The 24,579-nt window shown below is 40.7% G+C and overlaps 1 protein-coding gene across 4 annotated transcripts in view; it reads left to right on the forward strand.

Moving 5' to 3' along the window:
- SPATA13 (spermatogenesis associated 13) overlaps positions 1–22,770 on the forward strand; it is a 46,195-nt gene extending 23,425 nt beyond the window's left edge. For 3 of the 4 annotated variants that reach the window (XM_058847580.1, XM_058847589.1, XM_058847597.1), the window contains 9 exons: positions 4,937–5,073; positions 5,650–5,829; positions 6,864–7,049; positions 9,107–9,286; positions 9,931–10,163; positions 12,588–12,717; positions 13,277–13,649; positions 17,422–17,496; positions 18,697–22,770. In XM_058847580.1, coding sequence (XP_058703563.1) covers positions 4,937–5,073; positions 5,650–5,829; positions 6,864–7,049; positions 9,107–9,286; positions 9,931–10,163; positions 12,588–12,717; positions 13,277–13,649; positions 17,422–17,496; positions 18,697–18,878 — 1,676 coding nt within the window. In that variant the 3' untranslated portion in view covers positions 18,879–22,770. Of the gene's footprint in view, positions 1–2,859; positions 2,943–4,936; positions 5,074–5,649; positions 5,830–6,863; positions 7,050–9,106; positions 9,287–9,930; positions 10,164–12,587; positions 12,718–13,276; positions 13,650–17,421; positions 17,497–18,696 lie in introns of those variants that run through there. The other variant, XM_058847607.1, reaches the window with a different exon arrangement.
- Positions 22,771–24,579: the final 1,809 nt, after the last annotated feature.

Genomic DNA, 24,579 nt, shown 5'->3' on the forward strand with positions numbered 1-24,579 from the left:
ATGTGGGAAGGGAGGTATAAAACGAAATGTTAATTCTTGCTGGTGTGCTGAATTATTCACAGTGGTAAAAGTGAGACATGAGGCACTGCACTGGCGTCAGGTGTTGGTCAAGTCAAGGTAACTCATGTGGAGGAGGAAAAGAGCCTGATGTGCTTACAGAAGGATGGACTTTGAACTGGATATTGCCGTTCAGGCAGAGATCTTGCAATCTTAAGAGACATTTACAGAATCAGTGCAGTGCATAGTAACAGTCAAAACAGTAAATAAAAGGGCAGGAGTTTGTAAGAAATGAATAGAGAACAAAACAGAAGGCCCAATTGTGCCACTGGTGTGTGGGGGCCATCTCCCCGTTCCTTTCCATCCCAAAAGGCATTTTTTACAGGGGACGATACAGAGAAAAGCAGAAGGACAAGAAAATCGACCCAGTGTGTGTCTCTGAGAGGAGTGATTAATGTGGCTTGGGCTCTGCAACATGGAAAAAAAGGACAATAGGAGAATAAAAGTCTGTTTGGCATAGGAAAAATGAACAGATAATAGTTATTGTTTCAAATAATTTAAGAACTAAAGGGCACCAAATGAAATCATCAGAGAGCAAGCTCAAAATAAAAGATAGTTTTCACAGTCTGTAAAATTAAACCATTAAACTAATTGCTACACATTATATTTCACATCCCAACAGTTAAAAAAATTCAGAAAGTGGTTTGAAAAATCCAGTTCATTAAACACAAAGATATAATTTCTGCCCCAGGAGGGATCTGACTGATCTGCAGATAACTGGATTTTAGAGAAGTACATCAGAACAGTGTCATCACACGCCTCATCTATTTTTATGTTCCTCCCTAGGCATCTGCTGCTGGCTGTTGTCAGAGAAGTGGTTGGGGATGACCTGTGGTCTGCCCCAGGATGGAGGGTTCTACGATACCAGAGTATTTCTAGAACTGAATTTTCTTGAGGTGGATAAACTAGCTTTTAGTATTTTAGTAAGTGCTACCCACAGCCTTTTTAGGGTGCTCTGTGCAGTGGTTAAGCCAGCTCAGCATGCATTTGGACAAGGTCACTGTGGACTGCCACTACAAAGGGCAGCATGTGCCTCCTCCTGTCCCTGGCTGATCTACAAGGAAATGAAGCCACCACCACCTTACCACAAATGAGTATTTTCGTGGTGGTTCAGTTTGCCAGATGTGCCCATGCAAAGGAGGGAGAGAAGCCCCCCTCTCCATCCCAGCAGCATCCCACAGGGGCATTAGGTTAGTCGTTGAGCAAAAGCACACAGTCTGTTCCTTTCTACAAAAATCAGACTGAAAGAGTGTTGGGCTGTTTTTCAGAAGTTTTTATTAAACTGTCTTGTAAAAGAGCTGTGTGGGATTTGATCTGGTTTTCCTTTGGCAGTTGAACTGTTTTTCCCTGATGGGCAGGGGTTTGACATGGCAAAGAGCTTGCGCTCTGGCTTGATTAAAAGCGTGAAATTTTCACTTGCAAGTCTCAGGATCCATCAGTGCTTCAGTGTCATCCATGTCACTTCTGTTTGCCAGCTTGCCTTTTTTTTAAATGGTTTATGCCAAGAAAAATATTGTGTATGAAGATCTTATGTAGTAGCTTGTTTGTATTGTCCTATCCAACTAGAGTCCTTGCAGCAAGAAATAATAGGGAAGTTTGAGAGATTCGGAAGATGATTTCTGTCAGTCTCCCGTGCAGCGCAGCACAAATAGGACTTTTGCTGGAAAACGGCATTAATATTGCAGGACGATGTTTGGCCCCTTTCCTTCTCTGTCTGAGGCAACGCTGCGGAAAACCATGTGATTTCAGTGGGTGTTGAGAAGTTGCTGTGTGCAGAAATGCCTCCAGAGTTTTGTGTACACATCCCTGGAGGAGGCAGTCCCCAGTTACTGGACAGGCTCAGCTGAGCAACAGTTTTCAGGGACAGAAGAAGCCTCTAAATTTTTGGGGCTTTCCAAACTGTAGGCATGGCAGTGTGTACAGACATAGGATCCATCAGGCTTTGCGCTCTCCTGGTGGGAACGGCTCCTGCCTTTGCTTCCAGTGCATGGACTGATCCAGCTTCACTGCGGGAGGACACAGATGCAAGGGTGAATGCTGGCCTATGGTGAATGAATGAGGTTGTGTTCTGGCCGGCTCAGACCTGGAGAAAAATGGATGGTTTGAGTGCTTTCCTGCTTTATTCCCTATTTCATAGAGCAGCTGAATTAAGTTTCTAGTTTCAGTGAGAAAATGTCTCTCTCCTCCCCTGTTTTCCTGGGAGCAATCTGCTGCAGCCTTAACACTTGTGCTGCTTGTGCCCTAAAAAATGATCCAGTGTTTGCCTGTGGAGCAAGTGAAATTATGCAAAAAGTACCTTAATTGTTTACTTCTACTGGAATTTTAGCTGGTATAGTATGACAAAGACAGACCGATACTCTGAAGAGTGTTGTAATACAAGGAACTCCCAACTCCCATCCAAATAATCTCTCCCTCTGGATTGCAGTCATTTGAATATAGATCGAAATCGCATTTAGCTGCTTTAATGAAAAACAAATGCACTCCCTGGCTTGCTGTGTTCACCATGTTCAGGCTCTGTGGGAGCGATCTGAGCGGCTGCAGGCGCAGCGCGGCCAGGGCCAGGCACAGCCAGGTTTTTGTTTCTTTTCTGGAACTTCCTCCCTAAGGGCACCCCATGATGTCAGAGAGCCGGGAGCTCTCGGCAGCCAGGCTGCGCGGCTGAGGGCGCCGCTGGCAGCTCCCAGCCCGCCTCGGCCTCGGAGGCACCGCCGGGAGCTGAAGGCAGCTGACAGCCTGTTCCTCCGAGCTGTGGGGAGCTCAGAGCCTCTTGTGATCCTCCGCCAGCCCTGTAGGACTCAGCATCATCACCTGTTAGAGGTCTGACGGCAGCATGGTAGCCAGGGGGGCGATGGCACGGTTTTGGAGTCTGGAGAGCCTTCAGATGGGTACGTGTGAGTAGAACATGCTCGCTCTTGCTTTTTTCGCGGTGTTTTTCGATTGAACTGGTAAACTGTGGCAGTCAGGGGGCCTGAGTCTGATGACACTTACTCTCTGTCGTTCATGGGAACCTGCAGCAGTGGTGAAAAGCTGCTAGGAGATCTGCATCAATCCCAGGCTGTCTTTTAAGTTTTTCGTGACCAGGAAAGCACACCCCTCCCTCTGGTATTTCTGTCTGTATACAATAGACAAAAAGATGCAGAATGCAAGATTTTACTTGATTCTACTCTACAAAGTCAATGTAAGCTTGTTCATTTGGTACAGAATAACAAAACATCTTTCTGTCCCAAAATTGTGGGGTTTTTTTGTCTGGAGTCAAATGAATTAGGTTATTTTGAAATGCTATTATTACTGGAACAACCCCACAGACAATACAGAGAGTACAGTGGAAATGTGTAAAGGATCACTGGGATTAATTTTTTGGATTTTGCTTTATAAGATAAAAACTGATTTAATGACATATCTACTTGCAGATTTTTTAATAAAGTATTTTCAGTAAGTTTTGCAAGTTTATCAGTGCTCAGATTAATGAGTTTGCAGGGGAAAAAAATGTTGATTTTTTTAAATGGGAGTTCTGCATCCTTCCTCCTTAGGCAGATTATACTGTTAATGTGAATGTGTATTTAAAATGCTAGGGAGTAGAAGAGAATGGTTAATAGTCATGTTCTATTGTATCAAGACTATGCCATATTTTTCCATTTTTAATGGAAAGAAAAATCTTGAAAGTTTTTTAGTGAATCTGTGTGGAGATCTGCTTTGATCCCTCTGGCAAATTAATGCTCAAATGAGCAAAGATGCTGGTGATGGTATGTGTGCCCTGAAGAGGGGGTTCCGGTATTTCTCCCTCTAATGTAAATAGCAGATGGCAACAGAGTGCCTGGTGATAGTAGGTGCATGGAGTAAAGCCAGGTGTGGTCTCTTTGTGACTCTTATCCATCCAGAGCCCAAATCTCAGCTGACAGCCAGTACCCAGGTCTGAAGCACAGTAGAGGAGAGGCAGTGTCAGGATCCTGCTGCTCAGCCTTGCTGCTTTTTGGAATTGGCAGGTTCAGTAATTCTGTTTAAATGTCCCTTCCCAGGCACCCAGGAGTAAGAGCTGCTGTGTTGACTGTGTGGCAAATTACTTGGGATACATTAACCTTTAGCAAAGAAGTTCAGTGCTAGCAACCTATTCTGAATTTGGCTTATTTTTAATGCATTTTTGAGCACTGTATGATCTTCAGACTCTCTAGTTCACAGCTTGGACTTGCCATAAGAATAAATCTTTAAGGATAAATTAACAAGGACCAGAGAGTGCACTCAAGCACGGGGCTACTGGTCATGAATGCTTCCTGATCCTGGGTGGTTTAAACATTCCAGGCGGCTTTGAGAGGCAAGCCCACTTGGACACAGTCCAGCACTGAGCAGTGCATGGGAGAGGTGGCAGCAGCCAGCGCAGAGCTGGGGCTGCACGAGGGCTGCCCACTCCTCTCACGGGTATCACCCAAACCATGGGAACCACTGTGTCCTTAAGTCCCTGCAGGGGATGTGACGGTGTGAGGGCACCCGGCCTGGGGGTCACAGTGTCCCCATTGACTGCTGGGGGCTGCCGGGGCTCTCTTATCTGCCACCTGGGAAATAGCACCGGGGCCTTCCTTCTGATACAGATCATTTAAGGTTTCCTCTGGGAAAAAATAAGTAAGGAATTATTGTAGTTCTGGGGTTTTTGCGTACAGAAGTTTCTCAGTTTTATCAGCTGCTAAAAGAGAAAATTCTAAAGAAGAGTAAAATGTTTTTAATGACGGAAAGGTGGTTTTCCTGAGAGCTCTGCTGCCCACCACTTCTGCTGTTATTGTTTTATTCGTGTCAACAAAGGCAATTTCTCAGCAATTCCTCCTGCATTGTTGTCTTTCTTTGAATCATAAAAATGATGAAGCAAACAGCTGTTGCACTTTTGTTTTAGTTGCTGCAGATGGTGGGACTGAATCTTCAGCCTTGGTGGATGACAATGGCAGTGAGGAAGATTACAGCTTCGAGGAGCTCTGCCAAGCTGCTCCCAGGTACCTGCAGCCCGGAGGGGAACAGCTTGCAATTAATGAGGTAATGTCCGGGGCTTTGCCTTGCTGGAGTGACAGGACAGGGAGGGCAGGGACAGGGATGGGGGATGTGGAGGGATGTTTTACACGGTCTGAGATTTCATAGTCATTAAAAATTCAATGGCAGTAGCTAGTTTCTTTGGGAGGCATTTTTGTTTGCTTGGTGGTAAATACCCTTTTGTGGGTGAAACTTTCTTTTGTGCACTCTTTTACTAGCATTGTTGTGGCTATTGTGGTTTTTCAGTAAATTGTGTTTCCTTCTATAATCTCTCCTAGTGTTTCCTCCACTGTAGGAAGGGAGTGGGGGAAAGAGGACAGTTTGAGTTGGTTTAATTTTCCCGCTGGGTTTTAAACCATCGCAGACTTAACTGTTACCCTATGTAAGTGATCTGGAGCAGGAGTCTAATTGTTTTCATTAATGAGTATGTGCATAGATTTCTGAAAATCTGAAATTTTAGTTTTATCCTGTAACAGGTGTAATAGTAGGCAATCTGATGAGTTATGTTGATCTCTTTGTAGTTTATGAACACTTCATAGCTTGTCTTCTGTCCTTCACTATCTCATTTTCTTCCTATCTTAGCTGATAAGCGATGGCACCATCGTCTATGCAGAGGCTCTGTGGGACCATGTCACTATGGATGATCAAGAGCTGGGCTTCAAAGCTGGAGATGTCATTAGAGTTCTAGAAGCTTCCAACAAAGACTGGTGGTGGGGAAGAAATGAGGACAAGGAAGCCTGGTTTCCAGCCAGCTTTGTCAGGGTGAGTAAATCTTTTGCTTCTTGCTTTTGCACCATTGCAAGATTCTTAGGAGAGTGCAACAGTTGTCGTGGCATTACATGTCACACCTGATCCTCAGTGTGTTTATACCTGAACATCAGTGGTCCTTAAGGACTTGACAAGGAAAAAAGCAGTAGAGAGTCACACCTAAGATCCCTTAGCTCCTCTGACAACTTCTCTTTTCTCTTCTTTGTTTATAACCAAAGGAATTTCTCAAACAAGAAATTCAAACAAGAGCAGAAAGGTCAACCAGAAAGTCAGTGTGTACAGAGAGGACACAACAGTTCTCATAAGGGTTGGAGAGAGCTATGCTGCAGGGTTTTCTTGGTAAAATAGGGCTTAATTTATTATCAATGACATTGTGCAGAAATCTGGTTCACAGTCTGAACTCCACAGTCAGAACTCACCCAGATTAATGACAGTATAACTCTGAGATGGTAAAAAATTGAAGTATGTTTTAGAAAATAATTTTAACTACCTTTTGAGAACCTGTAGGGAAACTTTGGCCACACTGCATGAAGTACTACATACACAAAGTGCAGCAGGTGGTTCCTCCCTTTCCCCTTCCTACATCTCTAGACAACACGGGTACTCAGACAGAAGTCAAAAAAGGAGGTGCTGCTATCTACATCATACAGATGGGGCACAGGGAAACTATTTAAAAGTGGTTGAGTGTCTACTTTTGTAATTTTTACCCTTATGCTAACTTTGCCAAACACATCAACTATTAGTAAGGGTCAGAAATAAGATTAACTCTGAAGAGAGCATGGACAGCACAACATGGTCTCTCTCTCTCTAAGGTAGAAAGTCATGTATTTAATCAGACAGAATTCTCAACACTTTATTTGAATATGCAGTGAGTACAGTGAGATAAATCCTGTTCTGAAGCCCCCTTTGTAAGGTAAGAATATGTCTGTATCCACTCTTCGCTTAGTTAAAAGAAGTTGGTAGCAGTTTTACCACATTTTGTAAAACTTTCTGCTTCACTCTAATTGCTTTGTTTGTTCTGGCTGCAGCTGCGAGTTAATCAGGAAGAAGTGCCAGAAAATTGTAGTAATCTCCAGGACGAAGAACAAGATTCAGATATTAGCAAGCATCGCCAGAAAATAGCTGAAAACAGGGATCAGATGAGAACCAACGTTATACAGGAAATTATGAAAACAGAACGGGTCTATATCAAGCATCTCAAGGACATCTGTGAGGTACATGCTTTAACCTGAGGGTGTTCTGCTGACCTAATGAGAGCAAATCATTCCATATAAGTTGAGAACCACAGTGGTTTCTCATATCAAAATACTCCCAAAATTGCGCTTCTGATGGTGTCTGTCAGATTCTTTGTTTCCTCTTACGGCTTTCCTCTCTGATGACTGCCTTGAGCCATTGCTTCCTTTCTTTTTAAAAAACTTCCATTTTTGACAGCGAAAAAGTGTCTCTCTGACTGCTATTTCCATAATAAATGAGAGAAGAAAGTCTAATTTATTTAGAGCTTTTTGCCACTGTATAGAAAACATTGAGTAACTGTAGTAAAATAATTTACATTTCAGTGACAAAACTTCTTGGAAGTAACTTGGAAAGAGTATTTGCTAAGTGTTTTTTTTTCCTGTTTTCTCAAGCAAGGAGAATTTTACTGGCTGCTTAGGAGTTATGAAAAAATCTAGGTGTGTTTTAGATCTACCTTGCTTGTTTGAACCATAAAATGGGGATGATTTTCTGCATTTTTTCTCAATATTTGTTGGAGGCTCACACTCAGGAAAGAAGCTTCTTAATATTTTTCACTGAAGTTTGCCTCTTCTGACTTGAGATGTGATGCATGTGACTTGTATTTGACTTGTCTTTATGGTTTGCATCTGGAATGGTGCTAAGTAACCTACAGAAATATTCTTTGTAGCCTTAGTTTGCTAGGTCTGTCCTTGTATTTGTCATGCTGTCATCCTTTAGTCCACCCTTACCATTAGATTATTTCATTCACAGCAAAGTAGACAAGGCAGCAGTATGTTTTGATTTTTTTTTTTTCCATTTTAGATCAGGACTTTTTTATGTATCTTGAAGACAGAAAAAAAGGGAGAGAAAGGAAAAAAATTGGTTACTAACTGGCTAATTTTAAAACATTAATTGTAAATGTTGTAATTTATATTCATTATTTACTTAAGCTAGTAAGATTGATTGCGTGCATGAAAGATCAAGGAAGAATTCGTACTCTCTGCTGTGTTGCTGACATGGTTAGCTGAGTTCTAGGACATGACTCTCATATTTTACTGACCTGTTAAGGCTTAGGCATTTATTAATTAATTAATTTTCTCTAATACGTTTATCCCATACCTGGTTTCTAATATTTGGCAGGCCTCTGAATTTAGTACAAGAGAACAAGCACACATTTTCCAAGAAGAGAAGTAATGGGCCTTGCTCAATATGTGGGGTAGAGATAGTGTGCTGTCCTCAGAGTGAGTCTGTAGGGTGGTGCAAGTAGAACATAAGGCTGAAAATACACTCAAGTGAGACTCAACCAGAAAAGCTACACAGATAGTAACCCAAATTTGCAAGCTCAGCCCTAGAATGAATCACTTAGGCTGTTTGTAGCCAGGATCATGAAGCTAGAGTATACCCATAAAACATGTTTTACATTCACAAAGTGTCTGCAGTCTACATTACAGGAGCCACACAGGAATTAGCTTTCCTTGTTTGTGCAGTAGGAAATGCGGTAGCTGGCTTGCAGCGCAGCCACTGCACAGCTCTCAGAGCAGATGGCTGTGGAGGAGACAAGAATATTCTTAACAGTGCCAGCAACAGTGAGTGTTGCTTCCTGGTAAACCTCACAAGAGCAACTGCAAGGCTACTTCAGCTGTGCTCCCAAAGCTGTTTTCGGGAGGCCTGCCTGACAGCAGCCAAACTGAGGAGCCTGGCAGATATCCCCCATCACAGCAGTTAACCTTTGCACTCCCTGAGCCCTGGTGCCGTAGCTGCTGTGAGACTGTGAGCACAGCAGCTATCCCTGGAGGTTCAGTCCCTGCAGTGTACTCGTAACAGGGAGGTGCCAGTGGGCTTTACACTCGGGAGGTTCCCTGGTTCACTTGGGGTACCCCAAGAATCCACATGTGAACATCTCAGATGCAAATCTGAACTTGTGCTTCTGTGTGTAGGGGGCTGGGAAACCACTCCCTTGCCTGGAGACCACAGGGGTCTTGCCAGCTCAAATGATTTTGTTCAGGGTAGGACCTGTCTCACATCCTCAGACTAAGGAGTGTTTTTTATTTCATTTCAGGGTTACATTCGGCAGTGTCGCAAACATACAGGAATGTTCACCACAGCTCAGTTAAGCACCATTTTTGGAAATATTGAAGATATTTACAAGTTCCAAAGGAAGTTTCTGAAGGATCTTGAGAAACAGTACAACAAAGAAGAACCTCATCTAAGTGAAATAGGGTCATGTTTTCTTCAACATGTAGGTTGAAAAAGTTGATTTTATGTATGAAATTAACAAAGTATGATATTAAAAAGACAATTTACCATATTAGGAGGGGATTTTACTAACAAGTGCTTCTTAAATACTAAAGTGGCAGCATTTTAGAATGTAAATTAACTTGCAATTAATTAAATATTTGTTTTAGATTTCTCCTCATCTTTAGCAATCACGTAATTTTGTAAACAGTCTTAAGGTTCCTTGTCAAAACTTTAATGATCACACATGAGGGCTGGATTATTTGCAGTAATCTCATTTTCAACATGCAAAAACTTCATAAAGACATTAAGGAAGGTAGGTAGTGGGGAGATAGGCTGTGAGTTCTCGATAGAGACTCGCTAATAGAGACTACAGCTGTCTTCCCCAAAGAAAAATACTTATTAAAATGGGTTTGATTATCCTTATTCAAGGAGACACCTTAACTTCTGTGTTCTGACCAAGAAGGGTACATAATTTTGACAGCTACAAAGTAGATTAATGCATACTTGCAAGGCTGATCAGCCTGGAAACAATATGGAAATGGATTACTTAATCTAATTATATATAATAGATATTTAAAAAATAGCTTTTCTCCTTTATAGATAAATACTTCAGTAAAGTTGTAACTTTTTTTTTTTTTTTAATAGCAAGAAGGCTTTGCTATTTATTCAGAGTATTGTAACAATCATCCCAGTGCCTGCATTGAACTCTCCAAACTGATGAAGCAGGGAAAATACCGCCACTTCTTTGAGGCCTGTCGCTTGCTTCAGCAGATGATTGACATTGCCATTGATGGTTTTCTGCTCACTCCTGTTCAGAAAATCTGCAAATATCCTCTGCAACTTGCAGAATTGCTCAAATACACCACTCAGGAGCACAGGTGAGAGAACTAAAATAACAAATTCTATAACAGTAGTAACACCTAATTACTCAAATTTTCTGGGAGACACAACAGTGAAACTTTTGAGATGAGGAACAAAACTGCCATGGACCACACTAAACAGGGCATCTTGGAACCATCACAGTCAATCACAGAAACATTTTCTGAAAATGCAGCACAGGGGACTGAGAGGATGCAAGACACAATGAGGAGGAGTAAGTCAAAGAGGGAGAAGGAAAAGAAGATGGTGTTTAAATAGGATGCAGGGAGGGATGTGTAATTTAGAGTGAAAAAAAGGCCAATGTGTCAAAAGAAATCAAGAAGGAAATCCAGAGAAGAAGAGGGGAAGAGTCATAAAAGTTGTGGATGTAAGAAAAAGTAAAGAGTACCTTAGGAAAAAAACACAACTTGAGCAAGTTTGGAGTTAATTTGTTTTAGAAACTTAGTAGTAATAAACATTGCCTTAATTGGCAGTAAAGTACAGATACAGATATATAAAGTACAGATATACAGATATACAGATATACAGATATAGTTGGCATAAATAAAAATTGAAGTTGCAGATTATTAGCCTTCGTGGTATACCCCCTGCCCTGATTAAATCTTTGACTAAATTAAGATTTTATCTATAGGTGTCTATCTTTTTACCTTGTATAATTGCAAGAAAAATATTCCATTGTGACCCCTGTGCTCAAAGTCCAAATGCAGCCTGAAGCAGTGCTTCCTTGGCCAGAGTCAGTAGTTTAACCTTGAGAAAACTCCTCTTGGAGACCACAGGATTTTTGCCAGGGGCAAAATACGAGGTGTGTAAAGCACTGACATTTAGATGTGAAATACGTCTATTCAGTTCAATTCAGTGACTACCTGGGAAGTGCTGCAGTAACAATGACTAACAAGTTTCTCCTTCACTGCTACTAATTTTAGAAAGGTTATTCTGTGAGCTATTAAACCTGCAGATAAAGTGACAGTGAGGTCTTGCCACCTTCCACCCTAGTACCTGATTTCCTCTTGTGCGGCACAGCATCCAGAGATGCCTTCAAGCACAGAGGGGTGCCCACTGTGCAGAGATGCTCACAAACATGCAGGCCTACGCCCACATGGAGCCTTGGGAAAGCTCCAGCCAGCTGGGGGTTTTGGTAGCATATTGCTTTCATAAAAAAATTGAAATTCCAATATGAAAAGCCTGCTCTGAAGGCAACAAGTTGTGTAGCAAGTCTGGAGTAAATACCAACAGAGAAAAAAGGAACTGAGATAAAGAAGGGCAAGTGTAGCAGTATGGATATCATGTAGTCACCCTGTGGGACATCTCCCTGACATCAGTAGGATCCTGCTGTTGTTAATCTCACTTTCTGTATTCAGTGTGGCAGAATAGAGTTTCCACAGATATAAATAAAGAGAGGAGAGAATGCACACATTCAGAAAGGAAGCACATCCATCAGCAGCAGCCAATGAAAATTGGAACTGAGACAGAAGCAGATAAAAAGTACAGCAAGGCTAACCCCTTGGCAGGATTTATTTCTGGTTCATGCTGTTGGCTCTGGCTCCCTTTTCTGCAAGAGGCATTCTGATAAAAGAGGAAAATCAGCTGCTCTGCTGGGACTCCTTTGGCAAGAAATATGTCTCTTCCCTTCTGTCTTCTGAGAGATTCCATTTGATGAAGGTGAAGGAGTGATGAATGCTATTCAGAGGAAAGAAAAAGACTGCCTGCAAGCTTGGGGAGATCTGTAGGCATGTTGGGAGCTCAGGAAAGAAGGAGAGAAGAGCATTGGAAGAAGGACAGGAGGATTGGCTGGAGGATTGGCCTGAGTTGATTGTATTAGTCCTGAAGCAGGAAGAGGCAGTTTGCCATCATGGCTCTCACACATTTGTCCCATGGAAATGGGATTCTTTCTTCATATTGTCTCCATTAATTCCTCTCTCTGGTGTTCTTGTGTTCCTCTCTCATCCTGTGGGGGGTTGCTTTTGTTTTTTTTCATGTCCACCAAGTATTCCCCATTTATGTACATTGACCCAGCCATTTGGAGCAAGAAGGAGAAAATACAGTTGTTAAGTGTGATTAACAATCCCTTCCCAAAACAATCCCACTAAAATCTTGCTTAAAAACACAGTCCTTTAGTGAAATGCAGCTATTGCTAAGGCCAGTGAGTGCTCTACCATTGTTTTCAGTAGAGACTAGAGTGTTGCAGTTCTGTCTCCTTTGCTCCTTTCACCAGTCTAATAATTTGCTTCTAGACAAGCCCAGCAGTACAGAACACTGAACTGTACAGGCTACTGTGTGGGGCTTGGAATAGCAGGAATCAGTTTCCTCTTTTTTAAGTACCTGAGTAGAGGGATAAGTGGATAATGTGGGCTAATACTGCAGGGACTGTGGTTGCATCATGTCCTTTGTATAAGTGATCCTTGAAATGTGCCTGCATTTCCCAGTGATTATAGCAACATAAAAGCCGCATATGAGGCCATGAAGAATGTGGCATGCCTGATCAACGAGCGAAAACGGAGACTAGAAAGCATAGACAAGATTGCACGTTGGCAAGTCTCTATCGTAGACTGGGAGGTGAGTGTCAGCCTGTGCTTTTCCTGGGCAAAGGTACTGTATACAATACTTGGTGTCCCCTGCAGGATAGGTCTTTCTGCGTAGGTGGTTGTTTATGGTGTCTGCTTTTCAAGTGGTCATTGCTCAGTTGAAAGTCCAGTTACTTCATTTGCAATGTTTCTGTTACTGATTAACCTTGTTTATAATCCAGAAAGAGCAGCATGTATTAATATGGACACTCGCCTTTGAGATGAGATGTCAAAATGGAACTTCTAAAAATGCTTTTTAAATCTCATTTGGAATTTTGTTAGTTCCATCAGAATGGGAACCTGTTTCACTAACTTAAATGTTTCCCTCTGTTTATGCAGAAACAAAGTAGAGCAGAACCACATTGATTGAATTTACCTCTGTGATATTATTTACATTGTGTGACATTTTCAAATATAATAATAAAAATACAAAAAAAGTGAGTGAACTTTAGACTTGATTATATAGTGAGACTGGTTACACACAGAGTGAGATCTTAAAATATGATTTGCTTACTACGTATATCTGTATTTCTACATATCTATCTTCCTAGGGACCAGATGTGCTAGCCAGAAGCTCAGAACTGATCCACTCAGGAGAACTGACCAAAATATCAAAACAAGGTAAAAGCCAGCAGAGGACTTTCTTCCTTTTTGACCATCAGCTTGTCTTCTGTAAGAAGGACTTGCTGAGAAGGGACATCTTGTATTACAAGGATCGTATTGACATGGATGAGACGGAAGTTGTGGACACTGAAGATGGTAGAGACAAAGACTTTAACATCAATGTCAAGAATGCTTTTAAGATAATAAACAGAACAACAGAAGAGATTCATTTGTTCTGTGCAAAAAAACAGGAGGATAAAAAGAGATGGATGGAGGCATGTGAAAGTGAAAGGAGAAGAGTTCGAGAAGACAAGGAAATGGGTGAGTGGAATGATTTCTAAACAGTGGTTAAAACAAACTTGCTTTTGTAGTTCTTTGTTTTGTACAAATGTGCACTCTATCTTCTTGAGCTGGTGTCCCTTTCTTACCTGACATGATGTTTAGCTGTGTAAGTGAACCCTTTTCAGGTGTGTTTGCCCTGTCACTGTGGGCCAAAGGTCCAGTAGCATCATGCATATGATTCTGGTGCATTTTGGAGCAAAATGAGAGATGAGATATGACAAGATGCAATTCACAAAGACCAATCAATAATAAAAATCCATCTAAAATCCTAGCACTTTTGTATGAACGATTGGTAAAAAATATCTGTTCATAAAGGACACTTTCTTAGAAAGCCAAGCAGCAATAATTGTAGATTTATACTGTCTATGTCATACAGTGGCACCTTCTGTGTCCAAGAGGCCCCTGCAGTTGTATGGTGTCATTAACTACAGACCCAGCAATAGCAGCACTGGGCAGTGCACAGAGAAATGAAGCCAAACCTTGAGTGGGCAGGAAAAAAAGGTAGTAAATCCTAGGACCAGTTATACTGGTCCATACCTGCAGCCTGTGGGACACTGAGGAGAAGTGTGTCTTCTTTGTCAATGTATAGTTAGAGTTGCTTCTTTGGTTTTGCATTGTTTCATGTTTCCTTCAAGATCAGTGACAAAAGCTCCAGCAAAATTTCATTGGCAAAACATATACAAAGAAAGCAGCAACACTAATTAAAAAAAAAAAGACTCTTTTTAGTATTTCTAAAAAGTCATGTTGGTGCATCTGTCTGTATGTTGGCTGCATGAGATCTGCTTTTCAGTAACACTCTTGAGGCTAAGGCTTTGCATCAGGTTAACACTGGAAATGCAGTGAAGTGGATGATACACTTCAGAAATTATTAAAACTTAAACAAGATGCCAAATCTTGTATTCCATGTTCTTTTGAAACAGCTAGTCACAATAATAGGAAGATAGGAATAACCCTTACATTGCAAATATAACCCTTTTGATCTTAATGGCTTTCTCTTGTTTGATACTGTTTTAAGTATGATGAAAATAAGGCCTTTTCCGCATGTATTTTAGGTAGTTCATAAGCAGGAGAAAATACTTAAAGGTTTGCCAAGTAATTCTAGTTATAAAATAAGTTTTAACCCTTCCACATTCCACCAACTGTTCCAATTAATCCCAGGCATCTTGAATCTAGAGTAAACGATGAAGGAACCACAGCTAAACTTCCCTCAGACTTTGCAAACCTGACTCTTCTCCAGTGCTGAATGTCACAGTGTGACATTACAGTCAGTGTTGGTGGGCACAATGCTGATGGCTTTCATGCCTTGCTCTGCGTGAAGTCTGCTCTGTCACCTTGTGCTCATGGGAATGGGAGGTAGCTGCCTTCCCTAATTTACCCAAACAGAACTCTAAAATAGTGGATATTGCAAAAGGGTGAAGGTGATCAGAGGCTAATAGAGCAATGCTGAGGGTCTGATCATAATTGTCCACACAGTTCCTCTTACAACAAGGTTACAGAACGACTCCACTCCAGTATACAATGAGAACCATAATACAGTGACATGGAAGGATGCTACTGAGTAAAACACAGGTCCTGCACTTTTGTGAGCAAGACTGGGATAAAGAAGATAAAAAGTGAACAAAGGAACGCTTCCATTTCCATCCTTTCTAAGAAGCATTCTTGAGTTCTGCACCACCTCTGGATGGTTACTTTGTGGAGCACTGGGAGAGTATGTTGAGCAAGTGACATACTGTCTGTCAGGCAGCTACTGAGGCTCTGCCCTGGGCAGCCACAGGTCTGTCTTGGTGTTTCTATTTCTCCTAAGTGACACTGCTGCAGAAATCCCCAAGCATGAGGAAACTGTGTAGCAAGGTGTAGCAGCTACAACCCTAAACTATTTATTCTGCTGGAGCCTCATGAAAAATCAACATACGATATTCAAAAGAGTAACCATTCAACAGTGGTGGCACTGGCAGTGAGATTTGTTATAATAGCACTAACCTTTATTTTGGGGCTGGATCACAAATTCCCATGGTTGCTGAGTGCAAGAATTGTACAAGGAGGGTCCATTGTGCTTGATGCACTTCAGGCACAATGAAATATAGTGAAAAAAACCAAAAACCAAACCCAGTTAAAAGAAAAACTGTATGTTTGATAATGGCATGTAAGCACATGCAGTCTTTTCTGCCCATGTAACATCCAGCCTTCTGTAAAGTTGCTTTTCAAGTGTTGCAACTCACTGTTCTGATGATCCTGTTTTGAGACAGGTATGATGAACCAGAGGAAAGGTAGTTGAGTTGTAATAGCTAATGTCCATTTGGTCTTGTGAGTCACAGTGGCTTGGATGCTTTCTCCATTAACCAGAAGACTGTTTCTTTTCTAAAATTTCTTCTTTATTTGGCATAATTGAACATTTCCTTTTGCCAAAACCAATGGAAAAATGGCACTATTCTCAACCTCAGGTTTAAATTTGTCTTGTTGATTTTGTAAGCTATCTTGCTGGACTATACACAAAGCCTCTAATCTGACCACTCAGAGAACAAATAATACTCTTTCAATTCAGGACTGCAAATGGCATTTTACTTCTATTTTCAAAGACACTTTGGTGTGAGTCATTGTCTCTCAAACCATATCTAGCTTTTCTTAGCTTTTGTGAATATATGAGAGAAAAGGCCACAGCCAGAAAATCCTTCTCCAAACCACTAATGGTAACCCTAAGAAAGTGGTCTGATCTCTCTTGATGAAATTGCTTTCATTTTTTAAAATCTGTTTCCGTGTTTCTATAAGAGAAAAAAACCAAAAACAATGCCTGCAGAATAAAATAAACTGCTACCCAAAAATTATGGATGTTTTAATAGGCTGATTTGTAATAACTTTTTCGTAAGTTCAGGATAAAAAACAAAGGGAGTTTTAAAAATACAGAGAAGTGAGGGAAGATGCAAAATTGAACTGAAGTAGGCACTTCATTCTGGCATTGAACCACAACTTCTGTGCTCTATCTGTTCATATGTGTGGAATGAGTGCAGCCTTATGCCCAGCATGAAATGAAACAGCATGCACACCCTGTTGTCACCTTGTGCAAATGTGACATTTCCATGTGTCTCAACTGTGTTGTGCACAGAGAGAGGAAACTGGAGTGCCTCTACCTCGGCTCCAGACAGCACCAGTCTCTGGTGCCACCTTCTAGCAGATGTCTGTCATCTCTGTACTCACCACAGCTCAGCCATATACCTGTCACACGACAGTAAATAGTGTAGGGTTACCCACACGCTTCATGTAAGTTACACGAGTGTGTGAACAGTGCATGAGAAACCTGAGTGAGGGATCCAGCCCGAGAATGATGCAGCCAAAACCACAACACAGCCTGCTTCAGTGTCTGCCAGATTTTGTGATACTCTCCTCTGAGTGAAGGGAAAGACACCCAAATTTGTACTAGTGCAATAGCAGTGACTCCAGTTTGTTACCCAGGTTAGCTCAGAGTGAGTGAAAAACAAAAGGATTCTGCATTTGTGATCTATTACTTGATGACTTGTAGATTTCAGAAATGTTTTTTGAGATCTCTTGTTATCTGGACTTATCTGTCATTATCCCTGTGGAAAACCCTCTTTAAGTTCATATGACAATATAAAACATACTTCTAAAAACTTCAGGTGTATTGCTGCTAAGATTTACTAAAAATTGTTTAAGATACAGTTTACTTATTTAATTTAATGTAATCAAGTATTAGATACAGTAGTTTTGTACTAGTGCCTTAATTTACACTTTACCATAGGTATGGAAATCTCAGAAAACCAGAAGAAACAAGCCATGCAGAATGCCCGTAAGTCAAGGCAAGGAAAAATTAAAGGTGGGTGTTCAGAATTGTGTTACCTTCTTACTGTGTTCCATCGATCCTTTCATTACGAAAGCACAGTCTGGCTGTGACTGAGTTTTTGTCTCTTAAAAACATTTTTTGTGGTTTACATGCAGCCAAATAATTGCCATTAACTGGTGTTTTAATATTAAATTCCCATATCTTTGTAAACTGCTAAATCAGCTCCCTGAGCTTCTTCAGACAAGTCAGTATTCTGTATATTAGAGAAGAAACTTGAGGTCAGGTAAGGTTGTGAGGAGTTGGATGCATAGGTTAAATTAGAAATGAGTGTTACGATTCCTTCCTTTGTTTTTACTCAAACCGCTTGTTCTTCTTTACCAATTCTGAGCCGCCTTTAAAATGTCCTAAAATTCTTTTTGCAAGCTACATTGTTATATTATTTACAGTAACAGTCAAAATGGCTTCTTCTGGCATCCCTGTAGAAGGAAGGATGGACCAGAAGCTTGTTTATCAGGAAATAGCTTTTTTATTAATTTCCTCTCTCAGAAAATAATCCCAACAGAAACAAATTACAACAGATTTTGTCCTCTTCCATCTTAAAGTCAAACTCAGGTAAATCTCTAGTGTGCTGAGAAGAAAGTGGAACAAGATTTAAGTCTGAGTTTGGGAGTGAAGGAGTTGATGTTACGCCGTCGTCTGTTCCCTGGGATTAATATTCTTAAAGCATTTACTCTTTATTAATCAATCGATACCCCTAGAACCTGTCTGGATTTTCAGGGGACTGGCTAAAGTTTGTGATTAGGAGATTCTGTTCAGAATGCACAAAGCTCAAAGTCTTAAGAGCATTAACCCAGAAAAACATATTTCAAATTGAAGAAATAGCATTCTTGTTGGTAGCAGTATTTTACCCAGCCTTACTCTGAGAGTGGACTGAAGTACTAGTATCTGCTGTATGAAGTAATTTCTTTGAAATACCAAGATTTACTTGTGCAAACGATATAGTCCACCTGTGTGAAACTGCTGCTTGTTTTTGGTATTTCTGTAATACTATTTTTATTGGTATTGTTGTCTTCTTAAGCCAAATCAATGCAGCAATTAAAAAGTCAAACATCAGAAAGGTGACCCTTTGTAGTTCTGTCATTCAAGATCACGGCAAAATTCATCATGTCCCCTGGCTCTGTGCTTAAATTTCCCTGGCTGACTCAGGCACTTTCTCCAACTGTTCTTCTGCAGGTGTGAGCTATAACGGGTGTCCTGTGCCTCCTCCACACCAAACCCTGCATCCCCTTCACCAGCGACACATCACCGTGCCTACCAGCGTCCCACAGCAGCAGGTCTTTGCCCTGGCAGAGCCCAAGCGGAAGCCATCCCTCTTCTGGCATACCTTCAACAAACTCACTCCCTTTAAAAAGTGAGAGGCCAAGGACTTGAAAGGACATCAGCACAGAGGGAGACTCACTCCAGAGGAGGACCTTGGAGACACAGTCGAGCTTACTTGAGCTCAGCAAATCTCTCGTTTCGGAGGCAGAACCTTGGGTTCCCTTGAGCCAGGAATGCAGCCTTTGTCTTGGTAAGAAAGAAGTTTGTTGAGGCTGCTCTGAAGTCCACGTTGCCAAGTGTCAGCATTGCTGATGAAGAGCAGTCTCTCTTCTGACAAAGACGACTTGCTGTTACTCAGAGACAGCAGTATTTGATCTCTGTTTCTTAGTTATGTTGAAGTAGTGATGGAATCATGCAGGTCATTGTAACATTTCATTTTTCTTAACCTTGTATTGATGGCCAAATTTTGGATAGGGAGGAATTTTTCCTTAGGGATGTATCAGCAAGGAGTCTTAGGAGAATTTTCTACTTCCTTCTGGAGCACTGAGCACAGAACACCCATTAAAATCTGGTGGAGATATCCCATGCGATTAGCCAGCTATTGCAGAATTTAGTGAACCCTAATCCTTCCTGTCTTTTTTCATTACATTGCCAAATGGCAGGAGAACATCCCGCAAGGCCTTACCATATTCCAGATTGGAACAGGGAAATTTCATTCTGTCCTATAGAAACATGAACAGAGTGTGAAATGGACTGTAAAGATATGTGTGCATTTATTGCACACAAGTGGAAACAAGAGCAGCCCAGGGTATCTCTGATTAATTTCAATCAGAGCAATATATTGCATGCATGTACGCTCTTCAGTGTAGAGCTTTTATATCACTTTTTCACACATTTCTTCACCTGGGAGACTCTTCTTTGTATTTCCAATATGCTTATTTCTCTGTGTAAAAAACACATTTTTATTTTCTCACAGAGATAATGTGAATGTACAAAATCAGAGTTGAGACAGTACATGGTGACTGCTGGCTATGTTACATAGGTCTCATGCTTTTTATTCATATAGCTGGACTTAGAAAATTAATAAATAGTAATGTAAATGTATTGAAGTGGTCTGGATCCATGCTTCTTGTACACAGTTAATTGACAATGGGTTTTGACCAATAACTTCAAAAAGAAAGATAAATCCTTACTGGAAGGGACAAAGAAATTGTGTGGACCAGAGATGGATTTTTGTCTTGGTGTCATCAGTCTCCATTGGAAGGGGAAGAACCTGACTTGATTAAGGACAGCTCTGGCCAGCATAAGCAATCCATGATTTGCATTGCTTCAGTTCGTCTATGGCATGAAGTTGATCTGGGAGAATAACTTCTAAAAAGCCACCAGGTAGAAAGAGGATCCTGATATTTGTAGCACTGATAATTTCTGCTCGCTTGGTCTCATAAAGGATGACAAGACTGCTGGGAATATGGAAGGAAATAAAGACCCAGTATGTTTCAGAACTGATTTGCTATGAATGTCTTTACAATACTTTATCCTATGCTGCTGATTAGGGGCATTACCTGATGATTAGCATAGATCCAAGGGTATTCTTTGACAATGGGCACAATCAGCTTTGTCATGAGTCTGTAATATATGAAAAACAAACAAGGGGCTGAATGCTAGGCATTTTAACAACAATGTAAAAAAGCCTTATTTTAAAGATGTATTTCTTCCTACAACTATTGTTACCTCCATATTTTTATTTATCATCAGTGTTGTGAAGCCCACTAGTAATCAGGGTTTGTGATTTCACAAGTTTGTAGCCACTTCCGCAAAGCCCAGGTTCATGGTTTTGATTTTAAATGACATCTTTTGACAACTGTACATTTCAAATGCCTTGTGTATATAGCTCAGCAATAAGGCTAAGTCTGGTATGCTCAGCCAAATTGTGCCCTGCATAGTGAACTTCACTGCTTGTGCTTTCCCATAGCAATGGGAGATAACCTAAACAAGTTAAGAACTGGAAGTGCACACTGACATTTGTAATGATCCAGCTGAAAGAAAATGCATGTGGAAGTCAGTGAAAGAAGCTGCTTGTATATTTCTCTTGATGTTTAAGCCAGCCATTGCTGCTCAGATTTTTTAAAATAGATAATTCTAAATGCTCAGTTTAAACATAGGAGCAGACTTCCAAATGCAGGCATGGATGCACGCCCTTCCCCTCAAATGAGTAAGCCTTTTCCATTTCTTACATACCCATTTTTGTGGGTGCTTGCCACGTTCAGGCCTGTAAACCAACGAGATGCACGTATGGTGAGAGTGAAGATGATGTTTTTCATAATCACATTTTGAAAGACTTGTTCTAAGTGCAAAAGAAGACTGAAGTTGGATTGCAGTGCTTACCCAGAAACTTTGCCAGCTGGACCTGAAGACATTATGAGATCCACACTTGCATGTGTCTTTGCTGAAACCTACTTCCTTCCAGTGCTTGGTTCTGTAGAGTGCTGCAAAAAAAAGGTTTGGGGATCTTTCTTCTGGCATGTCAGTGCCCATGAAGGCTCTTCCCATGTATTAGTGCTGGTGCCTTAGCCCTAAAAACAAACAGAAATGTTTGCATATGGTTTTTTCTCAAGAAGTGAATTTCAAAGAGCTAAAAAGAAAATATTTCATGGTGCAGATTACTCAGGACAGTTTTACATATACTACCCTTCATATAGACATGGTTGTTTTGTAATGTTCCCTTTGTCTTTATTCGCAGTATGACCTTGCAACAGATTTAAGATCGAATATAGTAAGACAGGCCAAATTTATACTATGCCATAGTCTTTTAAACAAATTACATTGAAATGAAAACACACAATTATATTATTCAACAATTAAGACAAATATTTACTGTGGACTTCCCACACTTCAGAGTCTGTGGGAAGGAGTTGGGAAGGAGTTGCAACTAAAATGTACAAGTTTGAATTCTGGCAACTTTTGTCCCGATTCTCCTTCTGGTAATAAAACTTACATATATATATATATATATATACATATATATATATATATATATATATAATCAGAAAGCTGTGATGGCAACATCTGTTCTTTTCCACTTGCATGCTTTAAGTTACTATAAAAAATTCTAGGGCAACTGCTAAGAACATTTGTGCCTCATTTCGACAAAGCCCAGCCAGAGCCTTCCTGATGGCCTGCTGAGCAGATAACCTCAGACTTTTTGCATGAGATGCAGTAAAATATAATTGTCCTCAAATGTATTCCCACTGAGTTAGGAAAATGCCAAACCATAATTGCATCCAACTCAGAGCATTTGATGTATAAAATAATAAGATTGTTTTACAAGTGGCTCTTGCCATGCTAAATTTCACATTGAATTTTAGTGGTCAGTGTAAGAACTGAGTTCAAAGACAGACTTCTCAAATGTTCCACGTTTTAGTTGTCTTTTGGAAATAATTATATCACAATTTTGGAGCCAAAGGTCTTTAGCCATAACTAACACAGTACCTTTCTCTTGACTGCCTTTCTGCTTTTTTTTTTCCTGTATGTGTGGCATTTGTATGTAGGAGATGCCTTCTGAACGATCTCTAATTTAAAACTTTTTGTTGTAAATACTAGGGATAACTTGCATATATATTTTATTTTGGTAAGTGTTTTGTAACATTGAACCTTCCATACATTGCTTTGTGCATCTTACCCCGTGTGTGTGCTGTTACACATTGTAAATGAAGTGTCCTGGCTGCAGAGCAGAGGAATTGGCTGTTGACAGCTGAAGTACAACGTATAGGACTGCAGTAGCTTGGTGTGCATTTGTTCTGGAGTAACTGCATTGCAAGGTTTATTTACTCTTTGAACATTGTTTGTCAAATGAATTTATTTTCTGGAAATAAGTACAAACTTACATTCATATTATTTTTCTTTTATTGTACATGTTTGAATTAAATAATATACAAAGTGGAAGTTCCTCATCTATGTCTTATAAAACTTTATTGCGCAGTTTTAAAATTGTTGGGGTTTTCTTTATTGTCTACAAAATTTCCTTCATGATGCAAAAATGTATCAAGTGTCATATTTCCTGTAGCATTTTAAAGAAAAAAGTCACACCATCCTCTTTTGGTTTCCCAGTAACAGCTTCAGTACTTCCCAGCACGAGTTCATTTAAACAACTCCTAAGCCTGGTTCTGGTATTGAAGTCTTCATTGTTTAGGCAAAGCCCATACTTGCTGGTGTCTCAGCCTGTGATTACTGAGCTTTACCTTGTCCTGGCAGAGAATTCACCCAGTACCCCTTGGAATACATGCAGGTGCTGCTTCTGTGCTAATAAAGCTCCTGCTAACAGAGGATGGTGAGTTAAGTAGTCTGCAGTGCAGGTAAGGAGGATTAAATTCCATTTTCATTGGAACAAGTGTAAAACCATTTAAAGGGAATCACCCAAAAGGCATGTTCTGCACATGTGTGTGAACAGTCTTTCCTGCCTGATTGATAGAGCACGAAGCAACACAGCTCAGGATTTGACTTCTCTGATTCAGGGAAATTTTTTGTATCAGTATTCTGACAGGGCAGAGGGACACATCTGAAAGGTATGCTTGTGTCCTTCCTGCTCCAGGCTGTGTCAAAAATTGTGTTTTGCTGAGACACACCAGCTTTACAAAATAACATACTTTGCTGAAATCTTGTTATTATAAATGTTTTGACGAGTTCAAATGCTTGCACAGTAGTTGATTTGCTAATTCTTTATCCCTCTTTCCAACATCCAGGCTTTTCTATTTCTTGGTTCATCTCAAAGATGAGAGTTTTTCAAGCAGCCTCCCAAGGCAGTTGCTGCTGAGGTGGGATGTGTGTTGAGTGCTCCAACATTAAAGTAAAAGGCAGTTTGAGCACTTAGTGAGGTAGATTGGATAACATAAAAACATACCCCAAGCAAGCACTGGAGTAGGATGCAGCAGTCAATAGGCTTTCTAAGGACCCTGTGGTTCATCTGGCCCGGGTGAGCTCATTTGTGCATTTTATTTCATGCTTGGGCAGTCAGGCTAAATCCTGTAGATTGTTCCATACTATCAGCTTTTAAGTTCCTTGAGGGCTGATCTATCAGATGGAGCTTTTAGCTTGCACAGAATTAGCACTGCTTGTCTTAGATTTGTTGTTGTTGTTGTTTGTTTAGGTTTTTTCCAAAGGCTGCATAATGATCTGTGCTTGGTAACAGGGACAAGGACACAAATACTCCTTACACAAATAAATGCTTTACAAAATCTAGTTACTCTAACTATCTAGAGGATATGTAATTGTGAGAATGTGATAAAACCATATAAACTGTCAGTGCAATACTTTTTTTGTTAATCTTAAATCTCTGTTTAGTTCACTGCAATCAGAATTTGTCCAGTGCCTGGGCTGAGAACTCATGTACTGCCACTATTAGGTATTTAGGCTCTGATTTTAAAAAACAGATGTGTGTGTGTGTGTTTGTGTGTATATGTGTTTCCACCTACATCTCCTTTGTAGACTCCATGTGGCATTCCCAAATGTCTCTGCTGGCAGCTACAGCAGGTTGCACCAGACAGGTGACCCGCATCCATCTCTCCTTCCCTCTGTTTACATTGCATCATTTCAGCCTACATTTCTGTTGTGCCTCTTGGTGTGTGTGTGTGTGTGTGTGATTGACACCTGGACAAGATTTATCTGAGTCATTTTAATGTTTTAAGCATTCGGAGTGGGACACATGCAATGGCAGTCAAACCACCCTGTGGACAAGCAGAGGTTGGAAGGCGTCCATCTACATCACTGGAGTCATGTCAGTGAGGTTCAGGAGAGCAGAGC

Source organism: Poecile atricapillus, chromosome 1, assembly GCF_030490865.1.
Source record: "Poecile atricapillus isolate bPoeAtr1 chromosome 1, bPoeAtr1.hap1, whole genome shotgun sequence".
In the NCBI taxonomy this organism is placed as follows: domain Eukaryota; kingdom Metazoa; phylum Chordata; class Aves; order Passeriformes; family Paridae; genus Poecile; species Poecile atricapillus.